Raw genomic sequence first — 19,003 nt, 5'->3', positions numbered from 1 at the left:
TGTGTGTGTGTGTGTGTGTGCTGCCTGTTGGCTGTTTCCTCTGACAGTTACTGATAATGAAGACTCATGCAAATGCCTAAGGCCTGCTCTGTCTCCAGGAGATGCCTCTTTCGCTCTCCGCTGCTGTAACACTGAATGAGCGATGATCAAAGAGGATCTGGTCTTGGAAAAGCTTTCTTTTAGACCTTAAAAGAGTGTGTTTTAGCACTGACAACTGGTCTTACGCTACACGGCTAAATGTTCTCCATTACAAAATAAACTGAGAGTGCAGACAGCCTTGTGTGGGTGCCTGTCGTCACCCTTTAATACAGAGACAGCGTTTCTGTTTTCTGATTTCCAACACCAGTGGTAACTCATGGAGGCTATCATAGGAAATGTTCAAACCTATCCAATATTCTCTCAGTGTTTTTCTGTCCAGCTGCTTAGGTGTCCAGCAAGTGGAGGTGGCACGAGCAGATGTCCTGCTCACATCATCCTTACCTGGATTAGTCCCCATGGTAACGTTCCAGCTGGACGAGGGCATTTGCTCAGGGCAATCTACATGTCAGAGTGCTTATGTGTGTGGATATACAAAGAGTTTTGTGCGTGTGTGCGTGCGTGTGTTAGTGTAGGTACAAAGAAGCAAATAGAAGTAATTAAGTCTAAGAACCCAAATTGAATCTTGAAATAACAATTCAAATAATCAGGAATATTTTGTCATCTGTGTGTAAAACTTGTGCAGTACTTTCTGAGCTAACAAAAAGAAAATGAAAACCTGTCATACAGAAATGGAGACAACAATTGGCAACATGTAAGGGGTAATGGGTAAAAAATGTATTTACCAAAGAAAGTGAATTTATTTTAGTTTATATATAGTGCCAATTCCCAACAACTGACATCTTGAGGCACTTTACAAAATATAATTTCACTTCAATCACATTAAACCCAGTTAATTATTTAAAGTAAAAATTAAAAAGTTTCTAAGGAAACCCAGCAAACTGCATCAAGTTAATCCGCTAGTAGCATTCTCTCCACTTGGCCACCATGTTGGGACAGCAGACAATCGCTTGCATTGTGTCGTTGACTTTACAGCAATCCCTTATGCTGAGTATCCGTAGTGACAGTGACTAGGAACACCTCACTATTAACAGGCAGAAAACTCCAACAGAACCAGAACCTGGTTCAGTACAAGAGGCCATCTACCACAATTGACTGAGGGTTTGAGAAGACACACAAAAAATGAAGTACAGTTGATGGTTTATTTTTGATTTTGAAAAATAAAACTGTAGTTTAAGGCAGCATTATCACAAATGTGTATAAGTGACAAGACCTGTCACTCCAGAGTCTAAAAAAGGATGGATGCAACCGTTCTCCCTCAAACAGGCCCAAACTTTCAACCAGGAGACAACCTATTTATGTTTGGAGTCTCTAAATGAAAGGCATTTCATCTAAATTTGAGACAAAGGCCATTAGTCAGAAAAAGGCAAATTCTATTGGATTGGCCCACTATGTTTTACAACTACATACTGTACACTGGTTTCCTCCTGTGGTTGACTGGTGGCCTGTTTAGGGTGGACTCTGCCTCTTGCCCCATGACCAGTGGAGACAGGCACCTGCCCCAGTTATTTATAAATGATCAAAATGAAGATGACAACATTTAAGTACTGGAAAGAGACAAATAAAAATCACCACAGTTTTAAGCTGTTGCTTTACATTTTTCCAGTGAAACTGAAGTAAAAACATATGAATATCGTATATATAAATATATATGAGTGATGTAGTAACTGGTAGATGAGATGAGTCATTTGACCAGTTTAAACACATGAATGGACTTGTTATGCAGCCAGATAAGGATTCAAAGTAGGACCACACAGTGCTAGCTCTGTACCGACTCCACTGACCCCCCCACACATGCAAATTCCCTCCTCCCAGCTGTATTTCACAGGGAAATGAGTTGTTGAGGTGTGTTACTTCTGGGTTACATTTTTTCAGAATAGAGCCAGAGGTTCAGACAAAGTATAATTTTCACAGTCATGGGTAGAGTTAGGGGTACAGATTGGAGTCAGAAGTAAAAAATTTAATTATTGTTATTTCTTGTGTAGGCTGTGTGAGTAACGAAGTAGGGATGATTCATCTAATCAAACCCGGTAGAAGAAAAAGGAAAGTATACTTCCTGTCCCTACCCCCAAGACAAACAAACAAAGTCCCGATTGTTCAGGCAATACACATTCTGTTTTAATTATTTTCAGTGGATGCACTATTAAAATTTAATAACTCATCTAACAGAAACTTGCCATCATGTTTCCTTGTTTTTTGTCTGAAAAGCACAACAGGTTGAGGCAACCTGACAAGCTAAACAGAGTTGTACCTCACACCATGAGTAATGTAAGCACACACACACACACGCAGATGCACACACTCATGCACACGCACGCACACAACATCTGTGTCTATATAAGCCTTTCACCTGCTCATCACCTGCTCTGGGTGCAAGCAGGCTGACACACACTAATGGACACACATGTAGAGAGAAGGACAATGAACGGGCCGACATCAGACAAAGAGAAAGCTGTTCATACAAGTAAACAGCCCACAGGTGAAAACCCTCGCTCCACAGATGACCAAAGTTACTAAGAACTCCATCAAATACAATGTTCAGGGAGAGAAGAAAGATTTTAAAAACTGATTTTATGAATGCACCAAGTCCAGGAAACCAGCAGACGTCTAAAAGTTTAATCAGCAACAAATCAGCATATTAATTCTGCAGAATGTCACCAATAGTTTGAAAGAAAAGGTAGTTTCACATTGATGAAATGATTTCATTTTAAGAAGAAATCCATACAAAGATAAGTAGATAGCAAACTGAAAAGCGAATGCTTCATTATTTGCAATATAAAGGGATTTGTACTCTTTCCCCCACCAGAATGTCATACAGATAATTGCCACTAGATGTCACTGATGCTAAAGAAAACACATGTCCAACTCAAAAATGCATCTCAACGCTTTGGGATTGATTATCAATTATTTTCACAGTTTACATAAATAAACTATTGCAGTTAAATCTTGCAATACACATATGTTGTTTCCCCACTATGAAAAAACTAAATGAAATAGCAGCACAAAACAATGCTGTAATGCTTTAAGAATGACCTAATCCATATTATAAAGGGTGATTATTACAGTAAAAAGCTTACCATTACAGCCATGCATTTATTTAAAACTACTCTAAATTTATACTTCTGTTGAACTTGACTTATCCATCAAATTATCTTTATAAAATGCCATTAGTAAGGCTTCAAAATGAACAACATTCAGAATGAAACCATGAGGGGAAACATGAGGAAAATACTGTGGTTACAGTTTATTTTTAATTAGAATACAAGACACAGTTGTTTACACCCATTTGAAATATAAGTAACCCTCTTAAGCTAAGAATATAATAAGAGGGCACCACATTGATAAGAAATAATTTCAAACAATATCACCATTTATTTACTCTGCTATAATTTGTACAAGCGTGTCTAGCCAATCTGACATCATAATATTCTAATTTGCACAACATACTCTAGAATAATCCACATTCCTGTATCTTCTTGTTATATTCACATCTCCGTCATTTCACCCAATATTTAAAATAGGATTTAGGCCTCATGACTAGCTTAAATCATAAAACAAGACAGGTTTTGCGTACTGAACCATTCCTGTGTTGATCTAGAGACATGTTTTATTTCCATGTTGTTTGTATGTCTGTTAAGTACTTTACTGGCCAATTTTATTGTACCATAATATTTTGGGACGTCATCCTACTAAAAAACCATGTGACGACTCACTTTTCAGTTTTCTAGCAGAGGCTACCAGTCTTTTGTTGATAAAGGTCAGAGTTAAGGTTAGGTTTAAGAAGCCACACCTCTGTGAGTAATAAACAGTCCCACATCATCACATATTGGCCACCCTATTAAACTGTTCACATAAGGTTCATTTTCCACATTTTACTCCTTTGTTTCACTACAAAAAATCCTTGAGAGTTTAATGTCAATAAGAATAGTCTTATTTTTATCTAATAAGGAGCACAGTTGTAGTGTTTACATGTTTACATTTGTAATGATCAGGCAAAAAAAATAAATAAATAAATTCTAGCATGATTTCCACATAACCAGTTGACATGTAGATAACATATCCTGGTTATTATAGAGGCAAGATGGTCCATAAGATAAAATGAGACCTAAAGACCCTTCCTCCACCCATAAATCCTTCACCAACCCATATACGCTATAAGGTGGCATAATAATCATTTATAATCATCATAATTTTTGTAAAACATGTTTTTTACATGATTGAATAAATATACTTGGAGTCATGTTCAATAAATTAGAATATACATTTGAATTACACTTATTTGTCAGATTAAATGTAGATTTTCAATGTGTTTAACTTAGTGAAATAAGTTACTGAAATAAATAAACTTTCAATAATGAAATTAATTGAGTATGACAGTAAATTACGGGTTTATTTTTATCTAAAATGTTCCGTGGGAGATTATACAGCTATGCTACAATAAAAGACGCATCATGTTTTGTTGTTGGAATGAACCCAAATGCATTCAGGAGGAAGGCACCAACAAATATTTTAATAAGAAAACCAGTTGAGCAAACTTACAAATAACTATGTTCAAATTCATTTTAAATTCAAAAATGCTCTTTTGATCACAAAGGGAAATTAAATGACACACAAATTTGAAACATAAAGGACAGATTTGTCATACATTGAGGATTCAACAGGGCAACCACAGGAGACATGATGGAGAACAACAGGAGAATCCAGCAAGTAGTGTTTAAAAACAGGGAGCGTACAGGAGTAATGAGGAACAGGTGAGTGAAATTAACTGAATGCAATGCAACTGTGGGGAAGTGTGAACTGGGGCAATGAGGACAACTGTCACAATTAAACACCAAAGCTAAATGCTGGAAACTAGAAAACCGTAATAAAAACAGAGCACAAAATAATATTAAATGTAATACTCAAAACAAGGGACATAACATGCCACCAACCAGAAGAAAATAACATGATAGTACAATAAAATACTAAAGCTAAACATCAAAGTGACTGGAAAAACTTTAAGTTCTAAAACTAAGTTGTAAGATATTTTTCTGTGTTTTTACATCTTTACTTGCAGTGCTTGTTACAGTGACTGAACTTGTGCTAACAATACTTGAAGTATCTTCAAATTATATTTGGTTTAGTTCTAAATTCGCATCTCCATTCTCTATGTATCACCGTGTCATCGTGTCTTATTGTCATGGGTCTAGTAATTGTCTCAGCTCTGTGAAAGAAGGGAGATAAAAGACGCAAATAACCCAAATTCTCCTGGGCAGAGCCAGAGAAACCTTCTCTGCGCTAGTGCATCACTTCCTCCAGCTGCCCGGCATACCCTGGTACAGAAGGAAACAGGCTCCGTAAATGAAATCAACACACACCCAAGTACTCACTGTGTGGGACGCCTAAACCCCTTTCCCCACCTAGAGTTTAGGATTCAGTTTACCTACGGCAGAGAGAGAGGGGATCAGCTCCCAGAATGTCTCTATTATCCCGCTACACCAATCAAACTGTCGTGTCAGTGCGTTGCCATTGTATAGTCCCGGGTCAGGTTGCCAACAGCCATGGCTGCCAGTATTGATGACTAAGTCAGTTTGGGGCTCTGAGGACAATGGTGCTCTGGAGCCTCCACAAAGCACGAGGCTAATGCTGCCCTTTCAGGCGGCCTGCTCAGCTGCTGAGTGTGCAAGGCTGCTGGGCAAATGGAGCGGCGCAGGTCCAGGGGCCCCAGCCCTATAAAAACACAGGCGAGGGTCTCCTCGCCGACATTGATTATACTGGATCTGTCCCACCTCAGTACTGTCTGTAAGTATGCCCACATGTTGCCTCAAACTTAGCTACAAGAAAGCAGATACAGTTGTGGGGAGACGGGTCTGAGGGACTGGGGCGGAGCCCCCAACAGGAAGCTAGATGCTAACATATATTATACATCGCATAGGCTGCTGATGGATGTACTTTATGGATTGTTTTGAGAGATAAGCCTGGGTAGATATGGACATACAATTAGTATTATTATCTATTGTTTATGTATCTGTCTAATATCTTAGAGAATATGTAATAAGAATGATTGAGTGAGCTTGTTTGGTTTGAAAACAAGTTTTTTAAGCTAGCAATACAATTTTTCTTACACCAGTGATTATTTATTGATAAAGCGATTGTCTGTTGGAAAAAATAATGGATACGCAAAAGGATTTTTAAAAATATATATTTGTATTACTATTTGCTTTTGCTTCTTATTTTGGTTTTGGATTGTTATCTTTTTCAAACAAGAAGGGACACTTGAATTTTTGAAAGATGTATGTTGTTTTATTTGATTTTTCTTTTAAGCTAGAGCCCTCTCCCCCCTGCTTTAAGCTCATTATGTTTATTATGTGGCTATATAGTATCTGCTTTAACAAGCAAAGAAAACTTGTTTTTTTCTTGGATAAAACTCACAACTGATGGACACTTTTTGTTGTGAATGAAATGTATGTATTTTTTTTTCACCCCATTCTGCAGAGAAGCACCCCTCAAAGGGAGAAGCAGCAGCCATGAACCCTCAACAGATGGAGCAGATGGGCCAGTTCAGGATCACAGTCTGGGAGGAGGAGAACTTCCAGGGCAAGCGCTGTGAGTTCATGCTGGAGTGCCAGAACATCATGGAGAGGGGCTTCAACAAGATCCGCTCCATTAAGGTTGAGAACGGACCGTAAGTTAGCCCTCCGATGGATTCCTTTTGCTCAGATACGCTTGTCTTTAACTCCTGGTGTTCACAATTCACCATTTTTGGGTTTTTTTGTGTGAATTATCTGCCAGCTCAGTTAACAATAAAGGTTAGCTTTACCAATGCGCCACATTAATGCTAGACATTAGCCATGCCTATATAAACAATGCAGCTGTCAAGAAGTATGGCAGTTTCATAATTCTTCTTAAATATTTAAAAAAAATATATGAATTGGGATTTTCCAAGCTAAAGCAAAATACATTTCTATTGATTTCCTTGAAAAAGTCTGATGTGAAGAGATATGATATGAGGAGTCCAAACAAAGATCTAATAACAAAAAAAATGTACATATACATGAAAATTACAACCTGTGTTTTTATTACACTGATATTTGGTATGCATCACGTGTGTATACGTATCCAAGTGTGACCCTGTTTTTGATAAGAGCTGGCTGTGAGCAGCTGCTGGCTGCGAGCCAGAACGGCTGCCTGGCTGACTGACTGACTGCTGATCAGATAAGGCGCCCTGGGTGCAGCAGCACTGCACAGCTTAATGTTTGCTTTGTGTGAGACGGTGACAAAAGAAGCTGCATTCTGTTTTTATGCGAGACCAAACTGTGGGTGTTGGGCTCTACCCATCACAGGCGGACAGTTTCAGAGTCATTTGTTTTCTGAACCAAGTTTGCTGGAGTGTTTTTGTAGCATTTTGTTTTTCAGTTCCTCTGATCCTTACTTCTCTCTGCTGTCCAGGTGGGTGGGCTACGAGTACCCAGAGTTTCAGGGACAGCAGTTTATCCTGGAAAAGGGAGATTATCCTCGCTATGAGGCCTGGAGTGGAAACAGCAGCTACAGAACCGAGCACATGCTTTCCTTCAGACCCATTAAGTGTGCCGTGAGTCCTCCCTTACTCTCTTCTTTATTTGAATACTCTGCATATGTTGAAATAATTTCATTTTGGTTTTAGCCTTGTGCATCAAATCATAGCAAGCAGCCATGTAATCCAAACATCATGAAATCTGCAGACATGCTTAGTCTAATTTATTTAGTATTACTTGAAAGGAAAAGGGGATTCAACGTTGGATGGTGTTTATTCTTTCAGTATCATCAAAGGAATATTAGTAGCTATTTTGACGTTTCATTGCAAAAGTCTTAAATATGTTTGAATGTGTTCTCTGCAGAACCACAGTGACAGCAAGGTGACCCTGTATGAGTGTGAGGACTTCCAGGGCCGTAAGTTTGAGATGTGCGATGACTACCCCTCCCTACAGGCAATGGGTTGGTGCAGCAAGGAGGTGCCCTCCATGAAAGTCAACTCAGGAGCGTAAGTCTCTCTTCATCCCCTCTCCTAATTCTTTTTTTGTCTTTGTAATTTGCCTCTGTGTTTCCTTGTTGCACGCCTAATTTTTTCAGTCAGTGTAATTTTTCTCTTATGTTTCTGTTATTGTGCCATTTTCTATAGATTTAAATTTCTCCTCGTGTAAGTTAGAGGGAATTTAGGATGCTAACTCCTTCCTAAACACCACCATTTATGACTATATTAACCTGAAAATATATACAATCTAAACGTTGTTCCCTGAATTCTTCTGAATCGTCAAGCTTTCACTTCACTTTGCTTGTTCTGTTCCTTCATGCAGCTGGGTGGCCTATCAGTTCCCTGGTTACCGTGGCTACCAGTACATCCTGGAGAGAGACAGACACCAAGGCGAGTACAGAAACTACAACGAGTTCAGCACCCAGGCTCACACCAACCAGGTGCAGTCCATTCGTAGGATCCAGCACTAGATCTTCACACTGCCTGCCTGAACCAACTTAAAAAAAAAAAAGAAAAAAGAAAAAAAAAAGAAACTTCCTTTCTAATTGCTTCCTCACCTCGAACACTGGACAGACCTCTGTCACAGAACAGTAGACTAACTCTTTCTATCTCTCTGTGGCTCTGGATGTATGGATATACACTTCTACTACCATGCTGAAGCATGTTCTTGAAATAGGAAATAAAGGTTTTTCTTCCAAACTAGAGGCTGTTTGTTGGTATTCTTTATTTTTTTCATCTCCAATATTTTTTTTTCATCTTAATTTGGTCGATTAATTCCATGGTAACGTCAGAGCCCATTTAGCTTTGTGAGCAAAGCTGCTATTAAAGTTAGATATTGATTTGTATTTATCTAGGACATATCTAGCCTTTCATGGAGAGATTTGATTCTGTTAGGCTTTAGGATGTGTAGTGTTGTTCTTGTCATAATGTATTCTTATTTCCAATAAACAAGAGCATGAGATTACTTTTTGTTTCTATTATTTGTTTTACAACTGTTACAATTTGCATACATTAAAAAAAATAAATAAAGTTGATATGTAGATTGCAACTTTATAAACTGAGCCCATCCATTCTTTATACATGTATCTAGCACAGATATGTGGGAGAAAACTTTTTGCTTTGCATCAGTGAGACAGGTCCACAGCATCACATATCCTCTCCCATACTTATATATGTGTCTTTTTAGACTGAAAGTGATCAAAATACCCTGTTAAAACAAAGAAAGAAAGAAAAAAAAACGGAACCAAAATACGGACAGCGTTTCACCAGGAGGCCTAAAGTGAGGAGCCCCGCCCCCTTGCTCTTCAGACAGAGTTTGGGGAAGAAGACGGCGGTCGTTCATTTCACTAACGCTGTTCATGTTTACAGGTTAGTAATGTGAAGCTGGTGAAAACTGACCACCCCAAAATGTAAAGTGACAAGTTAATTCGGTACCGATTTCGCAATAACAAGCTTAGAAGTGCTTAAACGTAAAAAAAAGAGTGATTCCTGTCATTATCGCAGTTAGCGGGATTTTAGCTGTAACGGTCAAATAAAGGCCGTTTTAGAGATAGATAACTGTCTTCGTTCCACTTCCCGATCCAACAGTGGTTTCCTGACGTGTTCTTATCTGTTAAAAGGGAATATTTATTATAGACGTTTCAACTTTCCCCTACTGTGTAATCGATTTCACTGTACAGTCAGCTATATAAAAGAAAAGTTTTGGTGCTGGGGCCTTTATATAAGGACTTTGTCTTTAAAGCCCCTTACCTTACGCTTCCTGCGGGAAGGCGTAAGGTATGGGGCTTTAAAGACAAAGTCTTTATAAAACGGCCTCGGTACTAATAGTTTTCTTTTTCGTCTCACGTGGCAACACTTGTGAACGAACCCTCATCTTCAGTCCATGCTGAAACCTGTATCTGAAAAGATAGAGGGATAGACGGAGAGAGAGGTAAAAGACAGAAAGGATAACCTATTCCATCCTCTACTACCCAGTCTGACTGGTTCGTTCTTACAAACGTCAGCCTGCAAGACAAAAATAAAAAAAAGTTTAGTCTGAATCTACATTAAAAGCAGAGTCTTTGAATATAGATTCAAAGACTCTGCTTTTAATCTACAGCCTTTGAATATAGATTCAGACTGCTTGTAAATCCAGCATACCTTGTGGTAATGCGCATGCGCACATCAATGTTACGTTTTTTATAAATCCGTCATACCTGTAGAAGTTTCAGTCTGTGTTTTTGTGATACACCATAAAGTGGGAGATTACAGTTACTTAACGAAATCACTTTGCGTTACTGTGCGTTACTATGTTCTTTTGTAATTTAATGTTATTTCCTCTGCGCATCTTAGGGAGCGAACGCCGTTTATATGCGACATTATCAGCAGCGACAGAAATGTAAACAATGGAGGGAGAAGTGAGATGAGCATTTCTTTGTTGGAAAAACAGGAACTATTTTGTGTTTCTGTCGCCAAGTCCGATTATTATAACTGGTTTTGGGCTTGTTTTGTTTCCAAAGGTGCTTGCAAATTTAATGATTCGCAGGTTGCGCTTTTTAGGGCTCGTTTTTGAATGTGAAGTTACTCATTTGGAAAGAAGCAGAACTCATAATAAATCCCAGAACCATTCACACATGGTGGCATAACTCGCCCAACGCTGCCTCCCCGTCTTAGTAAACGTGTGTTCGCAGTCTGTCATCCATCGCTCCCACGCCGCTCTCATCTTCTTTTTGCACGCCCTATTTACACCAATGTCCAGTGGCTGGAGTTCTTTTGTTAATTCTCCCGGAATGACGGCAAACTCCAAATTAGTTTGCTTCACTTCCTTTTTCACAGCAGCAGTGAGATGGGCGCGCATGGAGTCGCAGATGATCAGGGACGGTGATGCGTGGAAAAACTTATCTGGTTTTTACCGGAGGCGTATGCTGCAGAATTCGGACAACAATTCTCTGATTGGTTTTTTGCTGCTGGCGTAGTACTTAACGTATTACGTAATCTCCTCTGATTGGTTTATCGCTGCCAGCGTACGTACTGTACACTTTACGTCTCTGTGTCAGGGACAGATTTTGGAATTCAGTGCACAAATAAGGCGCACCGGATTATAAGGCGCACTGCTGATTTTTGAGAAAATGTAAGGCTTTTAGGTGTGCCTTATAGTCCGGAAAATACGATAGTTACCTTCCAAATCAAGTAGTTAGTAATCTAACTAAGTTACTGGTGATTTTATTTTATTTTGTATGTATGTATATTTATATTACATTTACTGTAGCTATGGGCAAGTTTGAGTGAGCAGCTATTTTCTTGAAGTCTTTTGCTAACTTATGTGCATCAATGACTAAAACATTCTGCATGTTCTCTTCTTTTCTGGAAATTTTGGTTACATTTACCTGGATTACAATTTAGAGAAACTCTTATAAACTCTCATAAACACGATTCAGCTTACATTTATTTGAAATAAATTACAAGTTATTTCTGGAAGTTAAAACAATGAAAACGTATTCAAATGAAAGGTTGGAGTCTTTGTAAATGGGTGCCAAAAATGGGGTTGTTTTTGGGTCAAATTAGAAGTTGTTTCATTTTGTTCTTGCGCATGTTCTCAGTTCTGAGAACATTGTATACTAGAAGAGTGTGAAAAAGACAGTCTACATCCTTTAACAGTTGAGCAGCTTAGTTTTTGTTTGCCCATCCTAGTATGACATCGTCGTGTTTATCCTTGACGTCTGTCAGGATCCTGGTGTGTGTTTACTTCCATTTGTTGGTCCAGGACGTTGGATTCCGCATTACACCCCAACTGGCCTCACTGTCCCACGCCCAGAAACAACAGGATCTTTGATAAATGTGTAACTTTGCACACACACCTTTCTCAAATATACATTCCTCTACAACCCGATTAAAGGAGCTGCTGCGTGGCTCACACAGAAGGGACACTTGAGTAGTGCAGGGAGCTGCAAGATGTTCTTTGCACAAAGGTAAGTCAAAACTCACTGGAAAAAGGAGGCCTGCTTTTATTCATCGTGATAGGTTTGCTAACTGCAGGATTTACTGCGGTATTTTCTACCTGGTTCAGGTAACAAGTAGCTAATGTCGACAATGTATATTACTTAATGCAAACTTCCTAATCTTTTACGCTTAAGGAATTTGTCAGACTGCTCTTCTGCTCTTTCGTCAAGATCCGAGATTGACTTGTTTTCAAAGCAGAAACAAATCTCTGTATTTTTTAATTTTTTTATTCTTCAGGGAGTTTCTGGTGGATTTCTATGAATTTCTGTCTTCCCGGTTGAAAGATCGCCTGCATATTTTCCCACTATTGCAACCACGGATTCAGTCTAGCTTTCGAGGCTTGTTTTAAGTTGCCTGCGACTTGTACTTGGACACAGGCAGCTAAAGCAAGTCTGGGACGCCTGAGACATGTCAGCGAGAATATCTGACCTCAGAAGCCAGGACATAAAAATTATTCTGACAGATTTGGGGTTTTGCAGTAAAATTCATTAAATTATATCCTGCAGTGCAAAATCCAAGAGTGCCTCATGAGAGTTTATTGAAAAGGTGTTATATTTCACCATAAATCTTCAGTAGTTAGCTATAAAAATGATTGCTGTTTTATGTAACTTTATTGTATTTTCAATTTTTTATATGATTTCCTTTCTGTGTGAATGGAAATCACACAGATTTCCATTCACCTGATATGAGGTCACTCATATCAGATATGAGTGACCTGATATGAGTCACTCATATCAGGTGACTCACAAAAATATAAGCTTGTGATATAAGATGCTAATAGTTTTGTACTTTGAGTTCGCCTTTGATTCACTGTATGTTTTCTAATTGAAAAGAAAATACATGTTTGTAAGCTTAAAATAGGAATGAATTGCCTAGACATTTAAGATAGTAGAAATAATAACTATTATATCACTTAACTTGTCTTCTGGTTTGTGTCTTTTCTGAAACATTAAAGTTTACAGAGACAGTTTATAGAGAGGTTTTAGAGAGAGTAAAATTGCCAAACCACACATAAACCAGCAGCATGTACCACGGTCGGTGTGTGCCTTCTCTTTCAGGATCATCATGAAATATGCATGTTGTGGGGTTTACATTCATTTTCAGTGAAGCTAGATCAGATAATCAAAGATTGATTGGAAGAGAAAACAAAAAGAACAGAACGACATCCAACACATGCCAGAGTCAAAGCTGGAACAGTGTACACAGCCACATCAAGCCCACGTTTGAATGGTTTTAATTTGGTACCCATATTTGCAATTTTTTAGTAGTGTTCTGCATTTTCTTTTTCTTTTTTTTCTTTTTTTTTTGCATAATCTTATAAAGTTTATTGAAAAAAGCTTAAACCAGTGACTTAATGATATGAATAAAATCTGAATAAAATATTTCAAATGTGTTGCCTGTTTCTGTGTATTACAAATGTTTTATATGTGTTGCAGTTAAACTGATACTGATTCTTATTGTTAATATAATAGAGTTGAACCGGGTGTTACTTGTGAAATATATGCAGGAAACATCATCACTGTTATTTCCAATAATTGGGCTTAGTGGAGTTATTGATAAGAAATTTACAACTTACATCAAATCTGTTGAATATTAGACACAAAGTATTGACACCCTGTTGTTTTTTGTCACATTACAAGTACAAAATTTGTGGGTTTTTTTTTTTTTAAGATTTTATATCATGAGCAACACAAGATTGTACAGTGGACAAAAAGAATACGAGATTCTAAAAAGTATGCCATGAATAACTCCCCTCCTTAATTCTACCCCTAATTTGCATCTAGTGTAAGTAACTGTATCAGACATCATTTAGAGTCAGATCCAGCTTTTCTGTGAATGTTTCAGAGGTTTGATGAAGAATATCAAGGGTACACAGCAGACAGTTCAATGAGAAAGCTGTGAAGATGTACAAAAAACATTGCAAACTTTGAACATCACAAAGAGTTCTGTTCCATCCATCACCCGTTTGGATCAGAGAAGCATCCAAATGGTCTATGGTAACTCTGGAGGAGCTGCAGAGATCCACAGCTCAGTTGTGATCATCTATAAAAGTGACAACTTTTAGTCATGGACTCCACAAATCTAGCCTTTACCGAAGAGTGACCGTTTGTCACGAGCCGTGTATGAGACACTGCAAGCATGTGGACGGAGGTACTTAACTCTAATGAAACCAAGATTCAGCTTTCTAGTCTACAATGGTTCTACAAGACCAATGGGTGGGAAATAACTCTGTACATATCTAAACACACCATTCTTTAAATTCAATACAATTCAATTTGATTCAGTTCAATTTAGATTGAATTAGATTTGAATTTTCAGATTGACAACAAATTGCTGTCTCAAAACACAGACTTACAGTATATAGTCAATTCATTCAAATTCAGTACACACTGTATATTGCAATTTCATGCTATGCTGCACTGATGCAATAACTTATCCAAAATAAAGCCCAGCCAAGTTTTGACTCAATGTGCTGTGTGTGGGCATACTTTTCAGTAGATCAACATTAAACATGATTTTAACTGGTCTTGTGTGACATTGTTACTCTGAACTGAAATTGACATATTGGTCAGAATTGACCGAAACAAATGCTGCATATATCTATATCAGCCATGTGCAGTTATTCTACACAGTCTTTGAATTTGACTTTTTAAATTAAATTACTAATATAACATTTTTTGTTCAGATTTTAATTTAGTAACTTAAATTTTCTAGATCACAGCAGATAGTCAAGCCACAATATCTAGGTTAGATTTAACTCCAGACTTTGACTAGACCAGTCCAAAACCATCTTTTTTTTTAGCCATTTAAAGTTTGATTTACTGGTGTGATTTAGATTATTGTCTTCTGCATAGTTCACTGGAGATTATGGTCATGAATAAAGACATTTCACAAAATATTTTTCCCAAAGTCTTGGGGGCCATCAATATATCTTCCCCCCCCCCCCCTTTTTTTGCGTGAAATTGTCAAAAATCATCTTAACTGAGAAAAGTGTTGATGTTATGTGCTTATATGTGACCTGTGGATTAATTTGTGGATGAAAATGGAGTGATTGTAGTAGACTAATATTGCCACTCCTTCTCAGTTTGCAAATAGTTCTCATTATGGTTCACTGGAGAGCAAAAACCTGGACAATGGCTTTGGAACTGTTACCAGACTCATAATCTCAAATGTGTAGATTGATCAGAAACGGAATGACATAAAGTTCAGAAAAATGTGACTTTAACAAAGTCTGCTGCTCCTAGAACAGTTTTGCCCAGAGTCGATCCTCGAGGGAGGACTATAACATCTCTATCTGGTGGTAGTAACAAGCTTTTCAGCATGTTAGTGTTCTTCTTAGGCCTTCTAATGAGCCATCATTTGATGCAGGTGCATTAAACCAGAGAGAACTAAAACATGCAGGATGCCGGGCCTTGAGGACCGACTTTGGACATCCCTGTCCTAGAAGAAGCAGAAAGACGAGAGCTTGCACCAATGAGCATCAGGGCCCATGGTTTTAAAGTTATGACCTCATTAGCCCCAGATTGAGGCCATATAACGTTAAATCCACACAGAGGAGGTTAGGAGGGATGAAATGTTCTTGTTTTCCTCAGCGCACTGAAGCGCGTTTTTCAAGGTAAATATTCTTTCTCCAACATGAGGCAGGTCTTTGTTGTTTACCAAGAGGTAAAGAGGCGGAAAAGTGAGGGGGATCTGAACTGGTTTCCATGTCAAACACTTCAATTCACCATAGAAACTCAGATCTTAACGCGGAAACTTTATTAAACTGTGATGGTGGATTGATAAGGGCCGAATTTCTATCGGCCTCTTTTTATTGTGGGCACCGGGCGGGCTGACAGAGGTAAATTGCTCTTTTAATTAAAGCAATGCACCAGGGGAAATTGCTGTCTGAATATTGTCTCAGAGATGGGGGCCAGTGACAGTTGCCTGGAAACTTCAATCTGTCCACCCGCATTTATTCCAGATCCCAGTTATGAGATAAAGTTTAATAAAAATCTTTTGCTGCGCCACCGCCGAAATGAAACCCAAGCCTTTCTGAGCATCTGAACACAATGAGACAGGACCGCGGAGGAAACCTCATGTTCAACATGTATCTCTCAGGTTTGTCCCGTTAGGAATTAGTCAAACAGGCTTTTATGATAGAATTGGTTGGATGTTCGCAGCGCCGTGGAGTCCAGCAGAAGAAGATGTTCGGTTTCCAGGCCGGAGCTTTGCTGAGCCGCTTCCCTCTGAAAGCCCGTCTGCTCTTTTGTCGGAAATCGGAAATCCTTTTTCCTGGACGCGTTTCCTGGCTTCTTGCAGGGGGGACCGCAAGGATGACATGCTTCACGCACTGGACTCTGACTGCACGCACCAGAAAGCAATAGGATTTCATTCCGTTTGCGCATTTATGAGTCTATTTTTGTGTGAATTGGTGCAAAATAGTCCACTTTAAATATTACTTAAAAATTGAACACCCTTTTAAAAATTAGGAGGGATTTGTTGTGTTTTGAGGATTTAAATAAATTATTGAGTTTTTATGCTTTTCCAGATATTGTTGTATTTAATGCATTTTTTTGTCAGTTGTGTATTCATTTCATTCGTTATTCTTATTCTTCCTTATTCTTCTTAATATCCAAACCAGATTGTTATATAGAAATACATAGCTTAGGGGAATTCCATAAACTATTTTGTAATATTGTAAATGAATATATATTTGATGTTCATTTTTCTGTTTTGACTTCAGATCCAACAGATAATCTGTTGAAAGAAAGCAAAGGAACATCTTGGAGTCCAATAAATGCCGGAGTGCAAAAAGGTAAGAACCCAAAATAATAATAAATAATAATAAAAAAATATTTATTTGTTACTTTATTTCATTGCTTGTGTGTTATGCTTAGAATACTATTTTAGTGAAAATGCATATCAAATATTAGCTGAGTAATAAAATATGGATTCTTAAAATAAAGAAAGAGTAGTAGATAGTACTTTATTTTGCTATCATAACGATTAATAAATTATTTGTTGTAAATACATATTTGATAAATATCGTTGAAAAATAATTATCTACTTCTAAATAGTAAACTATGAATGTTTATTTGTCAAAAGTACTACATACAATTTGAAAATATATTTGATTGAATACATTTTTATTCAAGAAAATATTGAAAATTAAGAAAGATAGAAAGACAGAACAAAAGAGAGAGGGAAAAAAGAATGAAAGAAAGAAACAAAATTAAAAAAAAACATTTATTTTAAGCTGAAATATCCGACATCAATATGATTGACATCAGATTTTCTCTGATTTGATGACACACCGTTCATCTCTCAAACTAAATAAAATATATATATTTTATGTAATAGAAGTGGAATCTGGGGAGAATAAAACCCAGAATGACTGTAAGACCTCAAATGAAATGCTGTTGCTATACAAGAACTGAAATCTAGTTTATTTTTTTTCTCCACTAGTGAGATTAAGGTCTTCTGTCATGAATATTTCTTTGAGAACACAACATTGACTGTTGCGTGTGTGTGTGTGTGTGTGTGTGTGTTATCCTTCCTCTGTCTGCAGGCAGCGGACAGATCCAGCTGTGGCAGTTCCTTCTGGAGCTCCTCTCGGACAGCACCAACGTGTCCTGCATCGCCTGGGAGGGCACCAATGGGGAGTTCAAGCTCATCGACCCGGATGAGGTGGCCCGGCGCTGGGGGGAGCGGAAGAGCAAGCCCAACATGAACTACGACAAGCTGAGCCGGGCGCTGCGCTACTATTACGACAAGAACATCATGACTAAAGTCCACGGCAAGAGATACGCCTACAAGTTCGACTTCCACGGCCTGGCGCAGGTGTGCCAGCCGTCCACCACGGAGCAGGCCATCTACAAGTTTCAGGGGAACTTCTCCCCGATCCCCTTCTCCGGCATTTCCAAACTGAATCTCGTCACGCCCGGCGTGGGTCCCTCGGGTTTCTCCTACTGGCCCGGCTCCCCACCGGCGGCCCTTTACCACAGCCACAACCTGCAGCCCACGGGGCCCTTCGGCACCGTGTCTCCGTCTCACATCAGCTGCGTCAACAACATCAACAGTCTGGCCAACATCAACAATCACTACAACTGACTCCTGCTGCACATTCCATGCCAGACTTGGAATAAATAAATAAACACGAACTGGTTTTTGTTTGCGCCCCAAATGTTGAGTAATTCCACCACGATTTGGACAAGATTTCTGAAAAACGACATTTATCTTATTTCACTCAGCAAACCTGCCTTATTCCACAGATAGCCTTGTAAATTTTGGACTGCATTTTATCCCGGTATGTCGGTAAATTATTAATTAGAATCAAAAAATGAACATTACGTCCTATTTTTTATATTCCCCAATTTGATTGTAGATGGTCCTTGTAGATATGAAGTAAATAATTTCCTATAACTTGAATCAATCTGATCATTTGTTCAGACTACTGCGTAGAAACAACCAAGATGTGTGTTAAAAACAAACAAAAATTAGTTTGACTATGCTTTAAATCGTTTTTCACTCAAATGAATATTTAATAAATGAATAAATTAGAAAAGCCGCCTATCATTTTGCACACACTTCTTTTCTGCGCAAAATGTCATTTTTTTAAAATATGACATTTCTGATCTCCACTCAACAAATTTTGAATTTCAGAAATCAACAAACTTTTATCTGTGACAAGGTGTTTCTTGTTAGAGAACATAGCCATTAGATGTTCCAATAAAGTACTAAAAGAGTTGTTTTCTCCTTTATTCCTTTAAATTGTTTCTGTCTTTTCGATCCTCGCCCCTTTATACATTTTGGTAGATCGGAACGCTACCGACTCTTTCAGATGCGAAATGGAGACACCTGCCAAGGGGAGGTTTACTGTCCATGAGCCATTTCGGACGTAAAGTATTTTTTTCTACTCATCACTCTACAGTGAGAAAATGTGCTTTTATGATTTCA

General features: G+C 38.2%; 2 protein-coding genes and 1 long non-coding RNA gene across 3 annotated transcripts; all 3 read left to right on the top strand.

The window, feature by feature from the left end:
- The first annotated feature begins 5,828 nt into the window (after positions 1 to 5,828).
- Positions 5,829 to 8,788, top strand: cryba2b (crystallin, beta A2b). The gene is made up of 5 exons (XM_014986011.2): positions 5,829 to 5,877; positions 6,571 to 6,760; positions 7,525 to 7,666; positions 7,953 to 8,095; positions 8,409 to 8,788. Exons 2-5 carry the CDS (start codon positions 6,603 to 6,605, stop codon positions 8,554 to 8,556), a joined length of 591 nt encoding a protein of 196 aa, XP_014841497.1. The 5' UTR covers positions 5,829 to 5,877; positions 6,571 to 6,602; the 3' UTR covers positions 8,557 to 8,788.
- Positions 8,789 to 11,949: 3,161 nt separating this feature from the next.
- LOC148160900 (uncharacterized) lies at positions 11,950 to 13,457 on the top strand. The gene is made up of 2 exons (XR_015761870.1): positions 11,950 to 12,033; positions 12,302 to 13,457. It is a non-coding gene; the product is annotated as an uncharacterized LOC148160900 (long non-coding RNA).
- Positions 13,458 to 16,116: 2,659 nt separating this feature from the next.
- On the top strand, positions 16,117 to 18,768 carry fev (FEV transcription factor, ETS family member). Its single transcript, XM_088008370.1, has 2 exons — positions 16,117 to 16,165; positions 17,550 to 18,768. The coding sequence occupies exons 1-2, from the start codon at positions 16,117 to 16,119 to the stop codon at positions 18,155 to 18,157; spliced, it is 657 nt and encodes a 218-aa protein (XP_087864496.1). The 3' UTR covers positions 18,158 to 18,768.
- Positions 18,769 to 19,003: the final 235 nt, after the last annotated feature.

Source organism: Poecilia mexicana, unplaced genomic scaffold, assembly GCF_051168715.1.
Source record: "Poecilia mexicana isolate PSO_F unplaced genomic scaffold, ASM5116871v1 scaffold_2, whole genome shotgun sequence".
Lineage (NCBI taxonomy): Eukaryota > Metazoa > Chordata > Actinopteri > Cyprinodontiformes > Poeciliidae > Poecilia > Poecilia mexicana.
This window is presented reverse-complemented; position numbering and strand designations above follow the sequence as displayed.

What these genes read in the sequence shown, in the direction of transcription:
- fev (XM_088008370.1), top strand. Translation starts at nt 16,117, where the DNA reads ATGAGACAGGACCGCGGAGGAAACCTCATGTTCAACATGTATCTCTCA. An exon ending in GTTCAACATGTATCTCTCAG is followed by an intron (nt 16,166 to 17,549) that starts GTTTGTCCCGTT and finishes TATTTCTTTGAG; the next exon opens with AACACAACATTGACTGTTGC.
- cryba2b (XM_014986011.2), top strand. Translation starts at nt 6,603, where the DNA reads ATGAACCCTCAACAGATGGAGCAGATGGGCCAGTTCAGGATCACAGTC. An exon ending in ATTAAGGTTGAGAACGGACC is followed by an intron (nt 6,761 to 7,524) that starts GTAAGTTAGCCC and finishes TCTGCTGTCCAG; the next exon opens with GTGGGTGGGCTACGAGTACC. An exon ending in TCAGACCCATTAAGTGTGCC is followed by an intron (nt 7,667 to 7,952) that starts GTGAGTCCTCCC and finishes TGTTCTCTGCAG; the next exon opens with AACCACAGTGACAGCAAGGT.